Source organism: Vigna radiata, chromosome 4 (assembly GCF_000741045.1).
Source record: "Vigna radiata var. radiata cultivar VC1973A chromosome 4, Vradiata_ver6, whole genome shotgun sequence".
Lineage (NCBI taxonomy): Eukaryota > Viridiplantae > Streptophyta > Magnoliopsida > Fabales > Fabaceae > Vigna > Vigna radiata.
This window is the reverse complement of record NC_028354.1, coordinates 399,445-419,580: the sequence shown is the minus strand read 5'-3', so window position 1 is coordinate 419,580 and position 20,136 is coordinate 399,445. Positions and strand designations below refer to the sequence as shown.

The window sequence follows — 20,136 nt, the reverse complement described above, 5'->3', positions numbered from 1 at the left end:
TAAGGTGGCTTGGTAAATCTTGATTAATTTCTATCAAAAACACTCCCACTTTAATACATATACGAGGATTGTTCTAGTACCTGATGTAGACAAATTATTAGGTTAACTAAATTAAAATTCAGTCTCTGTTCGTTATTTTTCAGCACAGTCTTTAGATTGGCTAATGGTAAGGGAACTGATTTGCAAACTTGTGAGTACTGTCAATCTTTAGAACACCGAAGAAGAATGTGAAACCGAGTTGTCATTCGATAACAGAGATCTGAATTAATTTTATTATACACAAGATTGCATCTTAACTTGCCAAACAAATAACGCATGATATTGTGAAATTATTGTGATCAGCCTCATGATAAAATGAGATCAGAACAAAATTTAAATATTTCTACGACGTGCCTTGATTTGCCGAAAAAAGAATAAAGAGACCTGTGATGGGGATAGCCGTCAAAAAATTGCTTTAACGTGAAAAGACAGAAGGGCCTGCGGGCGCAGTTGAAGATAGCTATGCATTTGTGGCACTGTCTTGATACCCCCAAGAGAAATTTTTTCCAGTGCTACCACAGAAAAATACATTATGGGGTTTCAATGCATCTTCATTGAGTATCACGGAAATTCCAGTCTCAGGTGCACTATTTCAGCTGGTAAACGTTAGAACCTTATGATCCGATTCTTTCTAGATTTTCGGAGACGGTTTTCATCCTAGGCCTGATCTCAGGGTCTCCCTCAGTGCATTGTAGTGCTACATGAAACACAGCTAGTACTTCTTTCTTGGCCTGCACTTCATGGAGCATTGACGGATCGACCATTTCAGACAATGGACTTTCTTGTTCAAACCCTTTCCTGACCCACCTCACCAAATCAGGGACTTCCATGGAAGTTGATGCTGCCAGAGAAGAATCCGGGGACTTTCCAGTTAGCAATTCAAGTAATACAACTCCAAATGAATATACATCCCATTTCTGGGTGGGTCTGCAACCGGGAATTCGAGCTTCTGGAGCTTTGTAGTTGTTAGTTCGCTCTGTTTGTGATGGCTTCAAGTAAGAAAGAGCTCCTCCCATAAAGCCACCAGAGGATGGGTTGTTGCCTGTGATGCTGATCAGTCTGTTAAGACCAAAATCAGAAATGTGTGGTTGAAAGTCCGCATCAAGGAGGATGTTAGAGGGTTTGATGTCACCATGAACAAATTTTCTAGGACTGCATTCATGGAGATAGGCCAATCCCCTGGCTGTTCCTTTGATGATCCTTAGTCTGGTTGACCATGAAAAATTCGGTGGTGGTTGACCATTTCTTCCTGCATAAATAAGTCAGAGTAAATATGAACTGCTTTTAGCTGAAATTTTGTATTTGGAAGATTATAAATTTAGTGTAGAATGCAACGGATTATATGTTATTTTTTGTTGCAGTTATAAATTTATGGTATTGATTCAAAAAGGAATTTATACGAACTTCATATAGCTTGACATATTTTCTTGAGAAAGGTCATAAAGCAATTTCACATATTTTTCCAGATAATTTCAAATATACCCATTAGAATTGACTTTCAGGTGGAAAGTTTGCATGACGCTCTTAAGTTAAAAACTTACTAAATTTATAAAATAATTTCAAATACAAAAAATTATGAATTATTGGTTGGATTATCTATATCCCATATTATACATTGTTCTCTAAGCAAAAAATTGTTAATCTGTGTTCACAATTTCCTAGAAGAATAGAGACTGGAAAACAGTAGGAAAACAGCTCTGGAAGGGACTGGGTAATCAAGTAAGAAAGTTTAGCCAAAAAGAAATTAATGGAACAAGGAAAAGTTACGTCTTCTACTGGGAGTCAAAAACCACGGAAGTTCCGCTACAATTTTAGCTGCATGAAAGTAAAGGCACAAAAGTGGCGCAAACTTGAGTTCTTTTTGGCCTACAATTCTACAAACACAAGGCTCTGTACAGAGCTTACTTTAAGAAATACGGTCTGCGGAGTTTGTGATAACTGAGAAACTGGAAGTATGCGTATAAAAAGGAGTTAAAAACAGTTAAAAACAACTAAAAAAAACTGAAGTCAAACACACACAGCACTAGGGAAATGACTTGATACTGTGAAACAGCAATTTTTCCACCTAAAGTTTTGGTTTGTTAAGTGGCCCATGTGCAGTAAGAGAGCTAAAGGTCTAGAAGCTCATGGTCCCCAACATGAGTGCCACTGCCATCACATTTCCCAGACACATGGTGAATGTCTTACTTTCTCGTCGGATGTCCCCAAAGCGATGTCATTAACATTAGTACTGTTCTCTCACCAAACACTTTCTTGGATCTAACGCCCCTTAGCAATAATAAATAAACATCTAACCAAAGTGCTGATCTAGCCATACACTTATGCCTCAAATAAATTAAATATAATGTCATTTCATTATTTGTACCGAGACAAGTTAAAATTTAATATTTGCACATTTGGACCAGTTAACCTACCACTTTGGTCCCATTGTCCCACAAATCTAAAGCAGAAACGACAATTCTAGTATCCTAGCAAAAAGTGAACACACACACAATATGAAAACAACTCAAAAATGAAGAACTCCAAACCCAAATAGTTTCATGTTTCCCTGAAAGCGTATTTCAATATTACCACTTCTCTGAACAAAAACATGTTAAATTTATATTGATAACAATCCTTTCCAAAAAGGACATTTTTTTTCTGGCTAAATTAAGAAGGACAATAATTAATCTAATCAGTGAAAAACACAGAACATAACATGCGGACAGAACCTCGTTTGCACAGTTAAATGACTCTTCTAACCAGTGAAAATAAAAAACGGAGTAAAAAAACCCGGGAATAAATTCACAGGTTTATATATCAGCTTCTAGAATAATAACTCAATCATTAGTCCTAAGTAGTGGAAATATTCCACCCTTAGTGATAAAAAAATTACACTGCGATGGGTAAGAATAGTGCCTAGAATTGCGAATGCAGTAAGCTAGTGTTGCACTTTTGATTAATATATTTTCATTAGTCCAATTAGTGATAGTGTGATAGTGCTATATTAAATATTTTCTAAAAACTTACTCATTGCTAATTAAATTATATGGATTAATGAAAAACAACAATACCAAATTCTGTAAGAAACCAATGTGTCAGTGAGGTTGGAATGGTAGATGGTCAGGCCTTAATTAATTCTCACTCTTTTTTTCTAAAAAAAAAAACAAAAAACTCTTTTGGTACAATACAATTCATTTGACATAATCAAACGGAATTGAGTAAAACGTGCTTCTATATTTTGAGTTGCCGAATATCAAAATTCACCCAATTATTATCGGCTATCATTATTTTTTTATTACTATTATTATGCAACTCTATTTACTAGACATCACATTTTTGTCTGTGTATCTGGGAATAATCCCCAAACATCAAAGCCCCTAATCATTGAATGCAACAAAGAAAATCAATGATACAAAACAAAGGGCAAAAATGAAAACATGGATAGAATGTGAAAGAACTCACTCACCTCTAAGGGCAGTGGCCAAATTGCCATTGGAGATGAAATCACTGATCAAAAGCTTCTCATCAGGAGCCCAATAATATGCTCTCAACTTCACAATGTTGGGATGCTTCACTTTGCCAATGGCTTGAACCTCAGCAGCAAACTCCTTATACCTCTGTTCCCCACCCTCCCCCAATCTCCTCACAGCCACAGGCACCCCATTCCCCAGGACCACCTTATACACAATCCCTAACCCACTCTTCCCCAACACATATGCAGAAGCCCTCAACAACTCATCAAGTTCAAAGTTAAAACCCTTATCAATGGCCACCAAATCCCCTTCCCCTCTCCCACCCTCCCCCTCTTCCTTCTCCACCTCCTCCACTTCAGAATCATCACTCTTCATCCCATTACACAAACAACACAAACTAGCTTTCTCGTTCTCCGCACCAAACTTCCTCTTCAGAGTGCAACTACACCCATTGGACTTGCCCTTCCTCTTCCAATATACATACACCACCACAAGCCCGATCAAGGCCACCCCGGCCGCATCCGCCACCGAGATCAAAATAATCAAACCGGGGCTCAGCCCCTTCGCTGATCGGTGCGCCGATGGTCCACGAGAACTGGGACCACGCCCCAATTCGCTGGGTGCTGAACCTGTGCATGGTTTCTGCAAAGGAAACCCACACAGGTTCGGATTGTTGAGAAACGCAGTGGGGCCCTGGTTCGAAAACGACCCAGTCTGGGGAATCTCACCGTTCAAATCATTGTTCCGGAGATCGAAACTCACGGTAACAGGCAAATTCCCAAGAGATTTAGGAATTTTACCAGATAAGTGATTGAATGAAAGGTTTAAGGTTCCAGTTAGTGTTTTAAGCTCCCCGAGTTCGTCCGGGATCGAACCTTCCAGAAGGTTCGATGACAGGTCGAGCTGGACAAGGTTTTTCAGCTCTGGCCATGGACTCGCCGGAATAAAGCCGGAGAATTTGTTGCGGGCTAGGATTAACCGCTGGAGCTGGGAACAATTTCGGAGCGTGTCGGGCACTGCGCCGGAGAGGGCGTTATCGGAGAGGTCGAGGTTTTCGAGGCGAGGGAGGGTGCAGACAGAGGGAGGGAGGGTGCCGGAGAGGTTGTTACCGTGGAGGAAGACACTGTGGAGCGCGGTAGCGTTGAATAGCTGCGCCGGGATGGCACCGCGGAGGGCGTTGGTGTGGAGGTTGAGGCGGCGGAGGTAGAGCAGCGTGCCGAGTTCCGACGGGAGGTAGCCACGGAGGCCCTTGCCGGAGATCGTGACGCCGACGACGCGCGGCTCCAGCTGGCCGGAGATGTTGGCGCACGTGATGCCGGACCACCGACAAGGGGTGGCGTCGGCGTCGTTCCAGTTGGAGAAGGCGGCAGCTGAGGACGCCTCCACCGCCGATTTTAGAGTGAGAAGCGCGATGCCGTCAGAGGAGAGAGCAACGACGGGGCGGAAGAAGAGGAGGAGAAAGATGAAGAGTGTAACGGTCATTTAGAATGCGTTATACGGCACCGTTCTAGAAGAGAAAGAAAATGGTACGGAGCTTAGAGTACAGTTTTGGAGAGTGGAAATGCAGAAGAAAGTATTTTTTTTGCTGAGGCTTAAGAAAGAAAGCTTGTATTGTATTTATGAGAGAAATAGGAGAAGAGGACGAGATTTTAATTTTGTGGGGTCCAACTCCCGCCATAAAGATAGAGAATGAGATCACAGAAGAAAGAACACAGTGAAGTGAAGTGAAAGAGAAGCAATTGCTATTTGGGAGAGGACGAACAATCTTGTTTCATCCATTTTCCTCATGTTGTTGAAATGTACTTCATCATTGTGCTATAGTTGAAATCGTGAGCTCCCTGCTTTTTTCTTTTCAAACTGTATAACAACAAAGAAAGACAAGTTTTTATTCTCACGAAACTTGGTGCATGTGAAACATTAATTCTTTCAAAGTTCTTATTTGTTTCTATTGTGTTTCCTTTGTCGACTTCCTTTTTTTTTATGGATTTTGTCAACCACTTGAATATAATAGAATACTTATAATCCATGACCAGTTTATCTATTTCAACTTTCAACAAAGTCAACTTTTCTTGCTGATTCATATTTCAATTTTAATAATTTAGTGTCTTTGAATTTCATTTAAGTGGCGAAGTTGAGTTAACCTCAACTGAAATTCAAATACAATGTTAGTAATTATTTCAACTAAGCGAAGTTTTATTTCTAAGGTTTTTACTTTTATAAACGGAAAAAGTAAATGTTACCAGTAATGATGGATCATAGATGCATTGGCAAAACTAAAGGACTTCAACCAAACGCCACTCAAACATTCATAATGGCAGGGTTACCTCCAGCATTGAAGATTAAAACATTTCTTTGTACGTCACATTTATTTTCAATTTCTCTTAATTGGGTACAACCGAAAAGCCCATTTTGCCATGATTATTTATTCTTTGAATGAAACTATACGTGATTATTGCATCTACTTCTCAATCATGCAAAAGAAACTTAGAAGCTACAACATATAGCCACACGAACTATAATTCAATTTGTTTTCAGTATTTCTTGTGCGTATACTTTCAGGAATGATTTGCATCGGCAAAAGATAGAAGAACTTTATGCATGCCCAATGATATCTTCCCCTGTTTCAGAAGAAGACAGCTTATATTCGCACACACAGAATAATTAACACTTTTAAGGAAGAAAATAAATTAATAAAAAGCTTTGCTTTATAGTCAAGGGAAATAGTTGGTACCAAATGGCTTCCAACTACACAAAACCAGCAATTAACTCAAACAGTTATTAGATCAGGAACATAGGTCCCGCACCTTAATAAATGAACTCAAGAAAATGTTACATTTGTTGTCATCAAATCCAATAGTTCTGGAGTATTCCATTCATTCATCTCTGAGAGCCTCGCCTTTCATTCGAACGTGAACGAAACCAAAATTAAAATCAAGTGTTTTGATGCGAAGAAAATTCATGTGAACTCTCAAGTGATATAGATGCAGTCTTATTGCTGAAATAAATCCAGAGCCAAAAAAAGACTCTGGTTTATTGTCTTGGTATGTATAATATATTGCTATAAACAACTTTGCCTAAATGTGTTGAGTAAAGGTCAACGTGCCACTTGATGCGTACATGAGTTATTAATGCACCATGTGCACCTAGCATATGTAACTCAAGTTGGTTTCAGACCTCTCACTTTTCATTTTCCAATTCCGCCCCCAACCCAATTCCTATATTTGATGACCACCTTTGCTCCTTGGGATTTTCTTTTTTTAAATCCATCCTGAACAAGAAATTCACCAGTTTTCTTATCTACAAAAGGAAAAATGGTTTTCATTGAATCTTTGGTATCGAACTATCTTAATTTCCAAAATTTATGCTACTTGAAAAGTGTCACCTAATTATACCAAAAATTAAAGAAATTACTCACTACTTAACAAATTGCATTCATAGTGATGCCGTATGGGACATCAAAGTCGTCATAATATTGGGGATTGGGGAATGGATGATAAAGTGTGTTGAATAAGTACGAATGAACGTATTCCGTGGTTCATTTCAATCTCAACACGAGGCTTTTTTACTTTTCTTTGAAAGTCGATGCATACATAATACACAGCACAACGCAAGGCTTGATTTATTAGCCAAAAGAACTGGCCATAAAACTTGTGAATAGATCATGTGAAACTATTTCCTGTTTTGATCACAAACTAAAACACATTTTTCCATACGGGAACTACTACTACAAAAAAAAAAAAAAAATACAGCGGCCTGAATGTACAGCATCAAATTATTAGGTAACCAATCTTATAGTATATCATGCTAAACTTTATCCTGCCACAAAAGTAAAGCAATAATATCCAAATACAAAGTAAAGGAGGGAATAAGTTCCGTTTAAGGCTAGAACCGATTTGTGGCTCAGATTTCCATATATTCTCAAGTATCTTTCCAACAAAACAACAGCTTGGACAGCCTTCTACCTACGATCTGAACCACCTACAGAATATCTGTTATTTTGTAGTTTTAAACGCTTGCATAAAATAATTAAATCATACCCATACAATTTAACCCTACTTGAATCTAGGTAATCTTACCCAACTCCATCCTCATGTGTTTTGTTCTACGTATGAAAAAGTGAGCCCTTTTAGTCAAGTAAAAAGTTGACAATGGCTACCTTTTCATGTTGTGCTAGGTCTTGGAATCTCTCACTTCAGTGATGATGTTGTTCTCTTTTTCTTTTAGTAAGACTAAAAATGTACTATATAGCAATTCTGTCAAGTTTCTGGATTAAAAGTTCATTTTTGAGAAATCTAAGGCTTTGTGCTTACTTACCGTCTCAAGGAGAAAAGATAATTTCACCAATATTTCATCAATCAGAATGGTTAATGTTGGAAAATATCAGAGACTCCCTCTACTACCCTCTACTATGAGGAGCAGAGTTTGAAAGAGAGCCCTTAATCCAATGGAGAGAATATTAAGAAAGGATGCCTTCTAAAAGGCTAAGTTTTTTAATAGAGAGGGCATAATTCGTCCAGTAAAGTAGGTAATATTTTCTATTCATATATGCAGTATGCAAACTAAAAGAGTGGCTGGGCGTATGAAAGATAGACCAAGTCATTTTATGAGTGAGCATTTTATAAGTTTGAGGAAAACTTCCCGCGTACTCTATACACACAGACACTTTTTGTAACTATTTCCTCATATGCACTGATATGATACATATCGAATACGGTCATACTATTGTTTTAAAACTATATTAGATAAAAAAAAAAACATCAAAGATAAACATATAATATAGGTATGCATTAAAATTCATAGTAAATATATAATTTCAATACTACAAATGCAAACAAATAGCATCTTCTTAGGCTATACCAAAAAGAAAATAAAAATTATAAATGACTTCATATTGCCCACATTATCACTCATTCATTAAAATATCTATTGAGAATACCATTTCCATTTTTGTATACCAAGAGTACAGTCAAAATAGGCTTGGTCCAAGGGGCCAGCCAGCTTGATACAAATATTTTAGATGGCCCATCGGGCCAGTTAGACACCTCTAACCAAGAGACAAATGCTTCTATGTTTTCATGTCTCATTGAGGTTTTATTGGATTTTCACAACTTTTTTAAAGACTTGGAGTACAAATATGTATGGGTGAAAGTATCCAGAGCACTAAAATCATTTACAGATATATAAAGCAAATTAAAGGTATCTGTGTTTCATAGATTTCCTTAACAGTTTACCACTGACATGTTTTGTAAGCCAGCATGATATTACCATTGGATGATGCAGATATTTACCAACATAGCAAGGAGAAAACAGAAAAACAACAACTATACTCAGAAGTCAGAAATTTTTCTTTATCGTTTGAGTTGAGGAAGGGGAGAGAAGGTGAAAAGGCCCGTGTCCACTACATAATTAAACACATTCATGACTCATCAAAAATATATCTCTCGTGTGTTTCTATTAAAAATCATCTCTCATGAATTTATATAGACTAAAGATTTGAAGGATGGCAAGAATCAGAAGCTTGGTATAATAGTCTATAGAAATAATTAAAGTAAGAATAGTACAAAACGGATAAAAAGTAAACAGGGAACCTGTAGAAACATGTGATGCCAAAAACATGTCCACAACAGTGTAACCTTCCAAAGTATGGGGAACAATAGAAATACTTAACAGCAAACAATCCTGAATTCAGAAGGTCAATTAAATTCATACATTTAGACCTTGAGTCAATTTATGAAGCAGGTGATTCAGAGCTGGATCTGACATTTTTAAACATTGGGGTGGAGGGTGGAACATATATCCGTGCCTTCTTAAGAATTTCAGCAACAACCCAATGCTTATGCTTGCTCAATGGCCTAGAAGGATTTAGTCGAACCTAAATAACAGGGCAAAATCAATAGATGTAGTAGCTTTTGGGTAAAACAAGTGCACTAATTAAGTGATGAGAATAAGAGGTCCAATATAAGTGATGAACCAATTAGATGGATAAGTTCATGTTACTAACTTTGTCACCAATGTTACAGAGGTTGTTCTCATCATGAGCCATGAATTTGGAGGTGCGCTTGACATATCGGTCATACACCTTGTGGTAGAATAGTCTATCCACTGCCACCACAACAGATTTCTGCATCTTATTGGAAACTACCATTCCTACCACCTGCTTCATTTTCTCCTCCCAACCTGCAAAACACCACTTCAATATTTTTATAATGAATAACATTAATAACACATTTGAACTTCATGGGCTGGAAACCAGGGACGTACACAAGCAAATGTTCGTCCAAAACTCACAAAATTTAAATCCCTATAGACGGTACTCAAATATAGCTCCCAGCAGCCAAATTTGATCCTTTAGTCCTCACCACCAACAAGACAGATGAAGGACACAGTACACAAAATTGCAAACTCAGTACGTATTATGCAAGAACAAGACCTTGCACACCACCAGACAGAAGAAAAAGACTGACCAACTACACATGATTTGTAGAAGCTGTTACAGACAAAATTGTTTTCCATTTCATTTTTATAAATCTACCTATAATTACGGAAATAATACCTTATTTTAGCTTTATTTTCTGTTTGAAAATAACTATATCTATTTTAGGGTCCATTTTGATAAACACCTTACTTAAGGACTTAGGGAACAAGTGTCTGTTTAGATAAATTTCTCTGTAAGTACTTAAAGAAAATAAATAAAAAGAAAAAAACTGAGACCAGTTTCTTCAAAAACTATAATTAGTCCATACCTATATAAATTTGTAGAATCCCTCTCCTATTAACTTAAAGGTGTTTATAAAAAGTTTATCCCATCAGACCCTGTGTGCTTATTTCACATGTACTAGTGTACACGTTGTTTATATAATTGACGATAAAATGTGATTAAACTAATTTCCATACATGCAATAAGTTGTTTACATGAGGTACAATACAGTTTAGAAAAAAACAAATTAGAAAGAGCCGACAGTCATAACTCATAAGTTCTCTCAAGAAATTTGCTTTGATGTTGTTTTATGGATCACAAAAATAAAGGAACAAAGTGACTGCAAGAATCCAACTAACAGTGTCTCCTGAAGAACACTCCCAAGGCATCAAATGTCACAGATATATTGGGAGAAAACAACTAGTGCATAAATGTTTATGTGAAAAAGTCCAAAACAACTAGTACACGCATACAAACTCTTAAAATTTAACCTTACTCATACAATCATTTGAAAATATAAAACAAAAATAAATAATGCAGTCGCATTTTTTACAATTACAATATAAACAATAAATGAAATCAAAAAGTGATTTTAAGAAAAAGAGAAGCACATGAATCTCCAGTGATTATCTCAATCAGGTAACTTTAACAGTAACCCTCACTCCGATATCAATGTTGAAAGGAGGTGAAGGATATCACCCAGCCTGATAGTGTAGTTCAGTTCCACACAAATAAAAAGCTCAAAAAATAAAATCGCACAAAAATTAGGAGAAATTGCAGGGTTAACGAACCTCTAACAAATAGAAAGCAACGAACAGTGATGAAATTATTCCCAAACTAGGAAACCGAGTCTATTTCAGGGGATATTTTCTTGGCGTTTTCCGTTTCGCTGAACGGTGGCGGCGACTGGAGGAGGCGGTGGAGCTGCGGCAGACCCGCTTCCACTCAACGAAATGATAAACAAGAGGAGTGAGAAGTATGCAATTGGACCTACGAGGCTTAAACCCTTTGTATGGCAAATCCAATGTAAAGTGATTTCTATAAAATTAAAAACAAAAAAGTATTCTAATTTTTAAAATTATCAATTACAATTCTCTTTAGTCCATTTGTTTTCTTTTTTAAAACAGATATATAAAAGTTGTGACTCAATGACTAAATGGGATCCAAATATTTCTGTAATAGAAAAAAAAATATTTTTCACTAAAAGATTATAATAAAATTGTAAAATCTACACAGGGTCATAATAAGAAATTCAAAATATTTAAGCTTCCAAAAATATTTATTTCATATTTGAAAGTATTTATTATTTTAATAACATTGATATAATATGATAAATACAACATAAAATTGAATGATAATTTTTTTTATTATAGTTATAACTGAAATAAGATATATAGTTTAATTCGAAAAAATCGAGCCATACTTGCACACAGTGTTCTGAAATCTGATTTTATTGTTTTTTTAAGAATACATAGGTAATATAGTACAATTGCATAGCTCGGGGTAAAATCTTAAATGTGAAGCATTTTAAGTGATAGATCTAAATGTTTTTTTACATTCTTCACAATTTTTCATATATTCTTTTTGTATTTTAAAATGATAGGTCAATATAATCTACAATACAACATATTTCTACTTATTCTTTCTATATCTTATTATCTATCAAAATGTGATGAATGACAAAACTCGTACAACAAAAAGTGATGTTTGTATCACAATCAAAAAAAGGGTGAATTGGTTAGTCTTTTAAAAAAATTGTTCCTTTCAAAAGGTTTTTAAAATCTATAAGTTTTCTTGAAATTAATGTGACAAATATATGAACAACAATCAAAGAGAAGGATAGAAAGAAACATAAAGAATTTATACTGGTTCGGCCAAGCCTACATCCAGTCTTCTTTAAACAACCTTAGTTGAAGGCAACCTATAATGATAAAGTTATACCAGCAAAAATATAGAGAACTCCCCTCTCAATGCACTCTCATTTCCCAACTCAATATCACTTACAGTACAAGATGTGAATCACCTCACAATCTCATAACCTAGAAAGCAATCCCAACTTTTTGTACACCTTGAGAGCAATCCCAACTCTCAATGCAGAACACACAAGTTCTCTTCCGGAGTCACAGCAACATGGAACACAATCCTCAAAGAGTACACCTCAAGTGCAAAATATGATCAATATCTTGCAAGAATCTTGATGATTTCCTTCTAGATGAATGATCTTGATTCTCCAAGAAGTCTAGGACGCTCCTACAAACAATACTTAACAAAAAAATTAGTTATGAAAGTGTAAATTCATAGAATTGCATTGAAGCAGCGCACAATACGTCTATTTATGTAATTTTTCAAACCAGATGCAGTTTAATCGATTACATTATTAATGTAATTTATTAAGCTTTTCCTCTTCCTTTAACAGTTTTACACCTGTTTTAGATTTAACAGATTAAATGACGCATGCAACGATTATGTAAATCATACAAGCCAACAACAAACAAATATGACTGTTATAGCCATTTATGGCTTTCAATGAAAATGATTTTCACAAGATAAACATTTTAACCGATTATAAAACTTATGTAATCGGTTAAGTTCCATACTTAAGCAAATTTCAAAATCATTTTCCTTTCAAAACACATCAATGTACTCAGCAAACACATGTAGGCATAACTTCGTGTTTTAATCGATTATACAACTAACGTAATTGGTTAAAATATAGTTATTTTGTCTCTGTTAAGCATGTAGTAAAATCTGAAGAAATATAACAGATTATATAATCAATTTAATCGATTATTTCTTTCATATATGTAATGTGCAATATGTTTCAACATATGGTTCATTTATAATCAATGAATGCATATACCAATTAGTTCAAGCACAAATACAAATATAATCAAGCAATTGTTTGGCCATTTGTTGTGCAAGAAACTATAAAACATTTCTTTTGTTCATCATAAAAAAGCATATATGTGAGATGGGTTTTGCTAGATATAGTTCCCCCTATCAACAAAACTCAATATCTCAATGTCTAAAATACACCTCCTTATGACTTGATCACTTTTAATGTGCTACAAAATGACATTTTTTCAAAAGATTGAACCTCTCGTATAGAAGAGGGGTATGGTAATTTCAAAAAAAATATCAATTTTAACAAGATCTACAAATATACCATTCTTAGAAACAACGTGACTTAAAACTATACATTTTTCTACCATAAAATGACACTTTTCAAAATTCAAAACAAGATTAGTTTCCTCACATCTCTCCAAAAATCTCTCAAGATTAGCTAAATTATTATCAAAAGATGAACCATACACGCTAAAATCATCCATAAAAACTTCAATACAATGTTCCAACAAATTTTTAAAAGTACTTAACATACATCGTTGAAATGTTCCAAGAGCATTGTAAAGTCTAACTGACATATTTCTATAAGCATATGTATCAAAAGGACAAGTAAACGCGGTCTTACCTATCAATCGATCTAGCACCTGGTCCATGAATGGCTAAGGAAAATGATCCTTTCTAATGACTTTGTTCAATTTCCTATAATCAATATAGACCCTCCAATTGTTTTGAATATAAGTAGGAATCAACTCGTCCTTCTCATTCTTGATCATGATTGTTGAGATTGTTGATAAGGGAAGTACAGGTTTAGCTTAACCCACAATCTCAATAATATATGTTTTTGATTATGACAACACATAATTAATAATAGATGTATATTCTGTGTTACATGTTCTATGTTTACATGCTATATGCTTTTAATAAATGTCTTTAAATCTGTTTAAAGCATATTTGAGAACATGTTTGTGTTGTTCATTGCATATCATTGTGTTACATATGTGATTTTATATGTGATTGCATGACATATGTTTATGGGAAAGGAAAACCACATGCACTTATGTTAAACTTTAAATGTGTGGTAAAACAACAGTTTTAAGTCAATTTCATTCTGGGGTGAATCGATTAAAACTCGTGTCTTTGCACAAACTATTTTCAAGTGTGCTGTGAGATTTTTCAAAAAAAAGGTTTTTCAAAACTATGCTTATCATTGTTGCATAATCGATTGCATGCGTGCTGTATTCGATTAAGTTTGTTATTGTTTTGAAAATCTGTTAATGTTTGACATAACTGTCTAACTGTAATATTTTTAACTGTGTTGACCAAGCATTAAATGATAGTTGACTGCATTAATTGCACATTCAATTAATTGTTTTGTTAGTTGCTAACTGTTATAACAGAATTGTTATATTCGATTACATTAGTAGCTAAGTCGATTTAAATGCGTCTGAGATGTGTTATTCTATAAATTAACACAGATTTGAATTCTGTAAGAACTTTTGTGATTCTAACATTTTCATATCTTTTGCAGAAAGTTGTGATCTTGCAGAAAGAGAGAAAAAGCTCCAAGAATCAAGATTGACTGTGGTGATCAACATCTTATGATTTCTTGAAGAGCAAGACTGCTGTGTTTTCAAAGGCTGAACAATCTTCACATTTGGATGTTATTGCGCGATCGGATTCTGCAATCTTTTGAAGATTGGTTTGAGGTTCCCTGTTTTGATTACAAGAAGAAGAACGAGTGTGTTCTTGACTTTGAGAGTGTCTCAAAGGGTTTAGACAGCAAGAAAGGGGATTCTTGTTGTTGGTCTAGTTATGTATTGCCTATATTTTGATTAGAGGGTTATAGAGGTGTTTTACATTTTTGACGTGAGGTCTTCTGTAGAAACCTTGTTTTGAAAATTTTTTCAAAGTGGACTCAAGATGAAAACCATAGAGCGTAGTATGATGAAAACCATATTGCGTCTGCACTAACCATGGATGAATTTTTCAGGATTTCACAATGTAAAACAGCCAAAGAAATGTGGGAGGTTCTTGAATTCACGCATGAAGGAACTAAGGAGGTGAAAAGAACCCGAGAAGAACTCCCTTATACAAGAGTATGAACTGTTCAGGATGAAAGCTAGTGAGACGATTTATGAAGTTCAAAAGAGATTTACACACATAGTAAATCATATCACGACTCTCGGGAAGGTGTTTAACAAAGAGGAGATCAACATCAAGATCCTGAAAAGCCTCAATAGAAGCTGGTAGCCGAAAGTTACAGCCATATCAAAATCAAGAGACTAAACCAACATGAATATGACAACTTTGATTAGAAAGCTCAAGGAACACGAACTGGAACTTGGAAGGCTAAAAGAGGAAGAAGAAATTGAGGAAAAAAAGTTAATTGCCCTCAAGGATACAAGCAAGAAAGCCTTAAAGAATCTTGAACTAGAAACTGATTCAGAAGTATAATTGTAGGACAAAGAGATCATGAACATGGTGGTTAGAAAGTTTAATTGATTTATGAAAAATGGAAATTCTACCACTGATAATGCAGGTCCTATAAGACAAAGGAAGAATTCAAGAAACAATTTTGTTCAATGTTATGAATGTGGAAGAAAAGGACATATCAATCCTGAATGTCTAGACTTGAAGATCAAACAGAAAGCAAGCAAAGAGTTTCCACAAGACAAGAGGAGAAAGCAAAAGAATGCATACATTGCTTGGGAAAACAACAACTCTGAATCTTCAAGTGATGAGGACTGCATCATTGAGGAGGAGTCAAATATATGCTTTATGGTAGGCTCTACACATACTGATTATGATAATGGTGAAGAATTCGAGAACGAGACAATAGAAGTGAAGTATGATATGTGTTAGATGCATTTCAGGAGATACATGCAGAAGTTATGCGACTCCAGTATAAGGTAAACTAATTAACTTTTAAAAGAAAAGATTATGATTATAGAATTAATAATCTGGTAGAGGAAAATGAAAAATTGAGAAAGGAGTTGGATATAGTCTTGGAATCTGCTAAGACAGTTAACATTGAGATAAAAATTGTTGAAAAAGAATGTGATAACTGTCCAGTACATATTAAAAAATTGATTACTTAACTAGCACACTAGCAAAATTTACACAAGGAGAAGAAAATTTATATGTTGTGCTAAGAGCTTCTGGAAGAGGAATCAACAGACAAGGCATAGGTTATAAGGCTAATAGTAATAGGATAAACTCAAAGAAATTTATTGATATGAGCAAACCTGCTACTAATGCTTGTTTTTATTGCAACGTCATTGGACACAATGTTAGAAATTGTTATTATAGAAAGGTTGGAGTTCCCATAGGAAAATACAAATGGATTCCTAAGGAACAACCTCCTGATATTGACAAGACAGGACCCAAGTTCAAATGGGTACCAACTTCAAAACTGTTTAATTGTTTTACAGGAAAGTAGCTGCAGCTGAAGCAATATTGAACTCAAGAATGAACTACAATGAAGAATTCATAAGTTCTTGAGATTCAAAAAGTGGTAACTGTTGCAATCCTTTTTGCATCATGCACCAAAATTATTTGTATAATTGATTGTTATATGCATGTTTGATGTATGTCTGTTTGAGTGAATGCTTTGCGTGGAAATCAAGTTGCTCGATTTTTAATCGATTATATTAAGAATTGAGTTGAATATGTTATGAGTATGTGTTTTCTATTTTTGAAAACACTATTAAACATGAAATCAACTTTGGATTTAATGAAATCGATTATTAATCTATGTTATGAGCTTTCTTTGATTTGAAAATTTAAAATTTGATTAAGTCAATTAAGTTGTATTTTTTGGAGTGAAAACGAAGTTTTATGTTCCCTCCAAATTTTAATTACAGGGGTTTAAACCCTAAAACAGAGAAGCTTGTCACTCACTTTCTCAGTAGACATTCAAATCATTCCTTTCTTGGTACTCTGTGAACTATTTTCTTCTCTGAATATCAATGGCTTCGAGTTCATCTCAGTGGAAAAGAGTGAAAACCTTGGGCACCAAAAACATGAGCAGACCATCACAGTTAGAAGGTTGGATTAGTGACGATGATGCTCAATCCAAATTTCTCCATTTTTGGAAGATGAGAGAACTGGCTACACATAAATTCTTGAAGCTCAGCTTCTTCAGGAGTGAAGGATTTTAGTTTCAAAACTAGCTGAAATGCTAGGGTCTGAAGAAATTTGTTGAAATGGCTTACCCTTAATATCCGAAACTAGTGAAAGTTTTCTACTGCAATCTCCAAATAAGTGAAGGAACTTTATGCTCCAGTATCAAAGGGATTGACATCAAACTTACAAATGAAGTCTGAAAAAATATAGCTGGGTTAAAATTAAGTGGAGAAAGATGTCACCTAGGCATTGATGGTTTTCACAAGTTCTCTGTTTATCAGGATAGCTTGAGAAATCCTGAGGAAATAAGGGACTACTCACATTAATAAACAAGTGGGATGAAGAAGGATGATCAACTGGTTGTTTTTGCTATCTCTTGGATACTGATGCCTAGAGGAAGCAATATGCTCAAGCAACTATTGAGGATTTGTATTTGCTCAAAGCTATTAAAGAGAACATTCAGGTGGACTAGCCTGCAGCAGTCTTAGATAATATGGTGAAAGTAACATGACTTGAAACAACAATGTTGCCCTACTGTGTATTCATCTCTAAGGTTCTAATTCATTTTGGAGTTGACTGTGTTTGTGAGTCAAGCGAGTCATACAGCAAAACAAGCTTGATTAGCAAATCTGCTCTACATAAGATGGGGGTGCAGCACACTCTAAATGGATGGCAGTTTTGATCCCTACTCTCTTTTATAATCGATTGCTTTTTGTACTTATTCGATTAAGTTTCCGTTGCATTGAAAATCTTTTACCTTGCAATTCAAGAAAAGTTTAAATGCATCAACTTTTGTGAAAAAGATTTTGTTTTTACATTTCACCAATTGACCCCCCCCCCCCCTCTTGATGTGAGAAATTGAGTCATTCTATTTTAACAATGATGATCCTAGATTTCTTAGGAACTACATACATAAGATTCACTCAAGTGTTGTCATAAATAAGATATATAATACCTGACTATAGCAACTTATTGACTTCTTTCTTAACAACCTCCATCAGCTAAGTATACATTTTCAAAAAAGAAAAATCTAAAGATGAAGAAAATGTAGAAAAAACATCTAAGAAACTAGAATAAAAATCATTTACTACATCACTTAATAAATCAATACAAAACATAAAATGGTCTTTAATCAGGTGCTTCATGACTTCCAATACATTAAGCAACACCTTCTCATCTTCTATCTCCATAATCAATGATCTTGCATGCACATCTATCTTGGTACGTGTTGTAATCATGAACGATTTTCCCAAAATAATAGTGGTCGAACTCATTTCTTCATCATCCTTCATGGACAGGATGTAGAAATCAACAAAAAGAAAAATAACTTGTCCACACGGATAAACACGTCCTCAAGCACACATGATTACAGTTGACTAGTTAAATGACCATACCTTTAGTCTTAAGAGGTCCAAGAGAAAGAAAAGTAAAAATTGATAAAGGAATTACATTTATAAAAACTCCTAAATCTAACATAGCATTGTCAAACTTAGTACTTCCAATCACACAAGGAACAAAAAAAATACTTGGATCCTTAGATTTTTGTGGTATTTCAATAGGTCTCTTAATCAAGTTTGACACATTTTTTCCTAAGTTAATAACCTCATTATCCCTAACACACCCTTTATTTGTGTAAAGTTCTTTAAAAAACTTAGCGTATTTTGGATTTTGTCTTACAACATTTAGTAAAGGGATATTTACCTCCACCTTTCTAAAAGTATTCAAGATTTATTTGTCTAATTCCTTCATTTTCTTGTTTTTCAGTTTCAAATTGGTGGCTATTTAATGTCTTTCATTCTATAAGCTTTTTAGTATCTCATGGCAATTTGTTTAGGAAAGATCCTCTACTTACAGCATTTTCCCATTATCTGTATGACGAATTCAATTCTTCATAAAAGTATTGAATGATAAGATGTATGATGAAAAGTTCTTGTATTTGATGTTGAGGATAAGATGCACAAGGTTTGTTGGATCTCTCTCTACTCATTAAGGGTTTCATTATCTCATTGCTTAATTCTAAGAATCTCTCTACGAATGGTAGCCACTCGGGATGCAAGGAAATATTTCTTAAGGAAAAGTCTTTCTATTTTCCAATTAATGATTCTTGTTGAAAATGCTCCTTGAAGAGTAAAAGGAAAGCTTTCATTTTCTAGTTTTGTAATGCAATTTTGGGAGATCTAAAGTTTTCACACAACATATGTTTATCTGGATAACCATTGAGTTTTTAGCAAGTTGTTTAATAGGTCAGTTTTAAGCTTACACTTCTCATTTGGATATTCTATCTTGGTGTTTATGATGGTATTATTGGATGTGGTTAACTGTTTGATGGTTCTATGAGCCATTATATATGGGTCTAGGTCAGGTGAAGGATAAGAAAATATGCTCACTCAATAGAACATCCAGATTACAAACTTTTTTGTAGCTTATGAAAGTTCCATTCAACTTTCAGGTCAAATTGATAAATTTCACCTGGGTTTGCTTGAGTCATGCATTATGCAGTCTACTTGAAAGTGTTCCTCTGTTTTTGACTCTCATTTCTTCGTCTTGTTCTTACTTTAGAGAAAGATTTCAAGAAAGAATAAGTTAAGATGTTGCTAGGTTCACTCCCAAGAAAAACAAATGCATAACAACAAACAACTTAAAAATCAAGTTTTTCCTAGTTAGAGTATTCTCCAACTAATTTCAAAATTCTCCAAAGAAATTCTTAATTAAAACAAAAGCATAAAATTTGCCAGCAATTTAAAAATAACTAAAGGCTAAAAAACACAAACTAAATTAAGTGTATATGCGTTAAACAAACAAATTAGAAAATATTAATAAATGTAGATTCTCAATTAAAAACAAGAGCTTTTTAGATTATTCATAATAAATTTAACAAAAGTACATTCTCAATTAAATTTTATTATGCTTAATCATTGGTTGCAAAAACTCATTCAACCACATGGAAGTTCCTAATTTTAATCAAAGTATAAATTA

General features: G+C 34.7%; 2 protein-coding genes across 3 annotated transcripts; both read right to left on the bottom strand.

Moving 5' to 3' along the window:
* Positions 1-223: 223 nt before the first annotated feature.
* LOC106759604 (receptor protein kinase-like protein ZAR1) lies at positions 224-5,509 on the bottom strand. The gene is made up of 2 exons (XM_014642855.2): positions 3,488-5,509; positions 224-1,288 (listed from the first exon to the last, which is right to left on the bottom strand). The coding sequence occupies exons 1-2, from the start codon at positions 4,974-4,976 to the stop codon at positions 654-656; spliced, it is 2,124 nt and encodes a 707-aa protein (XP_014498341.1). The 5' UTR covers positions 4,977-5,509; the 3' UTR covers positions 224-653.
* Positions 5,510-9,012: 3,503 nt separating this feature from the next.
* LOC106758859 (30S ribosomal protein S17) lies at positions 9,013-11,195 on the bottom strand. 2 transcript variants are annotated; one of them, XM_022779558.1, is made up of 3 exons: positions 10,983-11,195; positions 9,496-9,684; positions 9,013-9,366 (listed from the first exon to the last, which is right to left on the bottom strand). In XM_022779558.1, exons 2-3 carry the CDS (start codon positions 9,655-9,657, stop codon positions 9,223-9,225), a joined length of 306 nt encoding a protein of 101 aa, XP_022635279.1. In that variant the 5' UTR covers positions 9,658-9,684; positions 10,983-11,195; the 3' UTR covers positions 9,013-9,222. The 2 variants fall into 2 exon arrangements, with proteins under 2 accessions (XP_022635279.1, XP_014497344.1); XM_014641858.2 differs by having other exon boundaries at positions 9,496-9,671; positions 10,983-11,194.
* Positions 11,196-20,136: the final 8,941 nt, after the last annotated feature.